Source organism: Manihot esculenta, chromosome 16 (assembly GCF_001659605.2).
Source record: "Manihot esculenta cultivar AM560-2 chromosome 16, M.esculenta_v8, whole genome shotgun sequence".
NCBI classification, from domain to species: domain Eukaryota; kingdom Viridiplantae; phylum Streptophyta; class Magnoliopsida; order Malpighiales; family Euphorbiaceae; genus Manihot; species Manihot esculenta.
This window is the reverse complement of record NC_035176.2, coordinates 10075564-10079710: the sequence shown is the minus strand read 5'-3', so window position 1 is coordinate 10079710 and position 4147 is coordinate 10075564. Positions and strand designations below refer to the sequence as shown.

Here is a 4147-nt window from a genome sequence, read left to right as displayed (position 1 = left end):
GCATCCGGTGAGGAAGCTTTGCCCACTGCGCATCGTGCGATTGCCGCATTTGATGGTGCCCCCAGCGTGGTCCGGCAACAACACGACAAGCGCCGGCTCCCGGTTGAAGCATCGGTGGCATGGGTCTCGGCAGCGTGGGTCTCAGCGGCATGGGTCTCGCAGGTCATCCTACAGATTTGAAAAATTATAGAAGATGAAGATGATAGGAGAGAGAAAGAATTAGGTTTATATTTTTTTTCTTTTATATATTATTTTTTAAAATAATAAAAAAAAGAGCAAGTAGAATAGAACTTACCTTCTTTTGGGAGCAATTTTAAAAATAGCGACTTACCTCCAAAAAGGTTCCGTATTATTTTTTAAAATAATAAAAAAAAAGAGCAAGTAGAATAGAACTTACCTTCTTTTGGGAGCAATTTTAAAAATAACGACTTACCTCGAAAAAGGTTCCCTAAATTTTTGAATTGCCCAGAAGGTCCAATCTGCTCTAAAAATAATCAAATAAATTAATTAAAACTGAAAAATTAAAATAAACTTACTTGTGACTTTACAGGCTTGGGCAAGCCTGTAACCTTGGGTTGCCTCCCAAGCAGTGCTCTTTTTTTTATTGTCTTAGGCTAGACTTCAGTGGCATGTTAAGCTTCATCCACTTCCATCTTTGTATTCATTCAGCAACCAAATGAACTTCATTGCTTTTAAAGGATTCAACTTGGAGGTGATTATGATTGGAAGTGTGTTATTACTTCCCAAAAATGCATATTTCAAATGAGTTGGAAGTGTTTTCAACTTAAGTTTTGGTGCTTTGTGGCTCAAAGTGTCCAATGAGTAGACTGTTTCTATGATTTCTTCATTGAATTGCAATGTGCTATTGTCAAGACAGTCCATTGTCAAGTTTTCGGTTAAAACTACCTCCAACTTGTCTTCCTTGCTTAATTTAAATGTTTCTTGAGCGAGAGGATTAATAATGTCTATGCTGCAAAGAGAAAAATTATCATCAGAATACTTCATTACATCATAGACATTAAATTTTACCTCTTCTCCATCAAACTCCATCGTCAGCGTGCCTTCTTGCATGTCGATCTTCATTCTAGCTGTGCTAAGGAATGGTCTTCCTAGCAATAAATCTGTCGAGTTGGATGAACTGTCCTCTTCCATAACCAAGACAAAGAAGTCTGCTGAAAAAATTAATTTCCCCACTTGGATCAAAACATCCTCCAACACGCCTTTAGGATAAACTATTGATCTATCGGCGAGTTTGAGTGTGATTCTTATTTATTTTAAAGGACCTGCATCCAAAGACAAATAAACTGACAGAGGCATAATATTTATGGAAGCTCCTAAATCACACATTGCCTTCTTGATTTCAAGGTTTCCAAATTTACGTGATATTACAAACATGCCTTTATCTTTATATTTTTGTGGAAACTTTCTTTGAAGTACAACTGATACATTCTCCCCTACTTTAATCTTTTCGTGACCATATAATTTTCTTTTATTAGTCCAAAGGTCTTTTAGAAATTTCGCATACTTAGGTATTTTCTTTATGGTTTCAAGAAGTGGTATATTCACCTGGACTTTGCGAAAGATCTTTAAGATCTCTTTCTTTTCCTTTTCTCTTTTGGATTGAGCAAATCTTTCAGGAAAAGGTGGACGTATTACTTGCATTCGGGGCTGCTCTTCCTCATATTTTTGGGGTTGTTTCTCTTTTGGAATCTCTATTTCTGCTTCTGCAATCTGATCTGCCGTACTGCCTTAGGCAAGCCTCTTCGGGCTGGCAGATTTCAACTCCTTCCCACTTCGCAGTGTAGTTGTGCTTGCATTCTATCTTAGATTTGGCACGGTTTGGGAGGGTAGTTTCCCTTGTGATTCCAGCTTTCTCACTAATGTAGCAAGTTGGCTCATTTGATTCTCCAAATTCTGTATTCTCAATTTTGTTTCCTGTTGAAAATCAAGAGTGTTATTAGCAAGGGATTGAACAAGTTCATGCATTATTCCCTGTAGCCAATTGTTGAATTGCAGTTGTTAGTTATGAGATTTTAGAATCTAAATATGCAATACTTACCTCGTTGGCATTTCTAGAAATGTCTTCATCTCGGCCATACTGATCAGACCAAATTTAGACCATTTTATTATGTTGTTATTAATGCTAATTTATACTTTTTCTGCCTAATCTTATGGTTTTGATCTTATTTTGCAGAAAATGGTGTAAAGAGGTAATTTGGTGAAAATACTCTTAAAACTGCCTAAAATGGAACAAAGGAGAACAAGCATGCCAAGTTGCAGCTGAAGAGGAGATAAATAAGGAAAGTACATTCAGCAGAGTAATTTGAAATTCAAATTTCAAATCTTCAAGAAGCCTCTTCCTTATTGAGGAAGCCAAATCTCAAGGAGATGCACATTCAAAATTCAAAATTCAAAATTCAGCTTATTCAAGAAGCCAAATCTCAAGAAGATGCACTTGCCTCTCAAGCATTCAAAATTCAAAATTCAAAAGAGGACATTCAAAATTTGAAATTCAAAAGAAGGCTCCACCTCACAAGGAAACTTAGGGCAACACATGCATCTATAAAATGACAACATAAGTGGCTGAACCTCTCTTCCTCTTCTCCTCTCCAATTTGGCCGAACGCCTCTCCAAAGCAAAGCCACCGCCGGCTCCATCTCTTCTCTTTCTTTTTGAGTTTTATTTCATCCATAAGTGGCTGAAACTCTTTTTTCTAGTTGAAGATTAGGTGAAACTTTAGTTGTTCTATGGATTGGGAGATCTGAACATACATTGTTTATCTTTTATTTTTCAATATTTATGCAATTTCATGCTTAATTCCATTGTTGCTTTGTAGTTTAGATCAATAGGGCCAATTGATTCTTGATTGCAAGGTAATAATTTGTTAGTTTGGATAGTTTTAAGTCCGTAATTGTTTAGATTATTGAATTATAAGTAACTATTGGTGTAAAAACTAAGGAAATTGCATGATCTAGCAATATCACCATGCGTTTGGGTAGCTAGAATTAGGTCTCTCTATTTCTTAATGCAATTGACAGTTGTTAGATGCCAAAGGCCCAAGAACGTTCCTTGGCAACTTGTTGATTAGTGATTAGTTTAGTTAAAGGACGTTCCCTAATTAATTTATGCTTAAGGAGGGATATGGTGGTGAGAAGCGTCTTCCATCTCCATAACTAATTTATTGAATCAAACAAAGGAACCTAAATATCAATGATCAATCCCAACAACTGAAGTGGATCCAATTCTTCAACTAGAGCTTTTCTCATATTTGAATTCCTTTACTTTAATTATTCGCTTTGCTTTATTTCTTTCATTATTAGTTTAATTGAATCAATCTCAAAACCCCCCCCTTTTATTTTGCTTTCAATTTATTTACTTGGTCTTGATAAGGAAAATAGGTAAATATCAATTCCCTGTGGATTCGATCATTTTGCCACTATCTACAATTGTAAAATTATTGATAACCAAAAAGGTTATTTTTGACCGGTTTCGACAACCGCACAGTCACATACTATTTAGAGTTGGTAGCTAATTTAGAGATTAAAGTTTAACCTTCTTTATGTTCCATTTCCGCAATGGCTCCTCCACTAGCAGCATCTATTATTCTTCGTTCTAATGGCAAAAGTCCTTTGTAGAAGTGAAGGTTAAGCTATTTTGTAATGATTCCATGTTTTAGACAACTTGCAATTAATTTCTTATAACATTCCCAATATTCATGTAGAGTTTCATTTTTTTCTTTGTTTGATTCCACTTATTTCCTTTCTTATAGATGATGCTTTGGTTGCTAGAAAAAATCTTTTTAAAAATAAGTCTCTAATTTGCACCCAAGTGGTGATTGAACCTGGAGGCAAATAGTAGAGCCAATCCTTAGTGGATTCAATTAAACTGAAAGGAAAAGCTATTAACCTTATTTCTTTGTCAGTTATACCTTGTGATCTCATACTTGAACAAATCACATAAAACTCCTTTAGATGACGATGGGGGCTTTCATTCTCCAGACCTTGGAATTTTGGTAACTTATGAATCATACATGTTCGCAATTCCAAGGGTGCATTCAGTACTGGGTATGTGATGCAAAGGGGTTGCTCTTCAACAGCAGCAGTTGCGGCCATATTGTCTCTTTGATTTGTGTCAATTGGAGGCTCGG

The 4147-nt window shown here is 35.9% G+C and overlaps 1 protein-coding gene across 1 annotated transcript; it reads right to left on the bottom strand.

The window, feature by feature from the left end:
* Positions 1–639: 639 nt before the first annotated feature.
* On the bottom strand, positions 640–1662 carry LOC122722072. Its single transcript, XM_043951724.1, has 2 exons — positions 1284–1662; positions 640–1172 (listed from the first exon to the last, which is right to left on the bottom strand). Exons 1-2 carry the CDS (start codon positions 1660–1662, stop codon positions 640–642), a joined length of 912 nt encoding a protein of 303 aa, XP_043807659.1.
* Positions 1663–4147: the final 2485 nt, after the last annotated feature.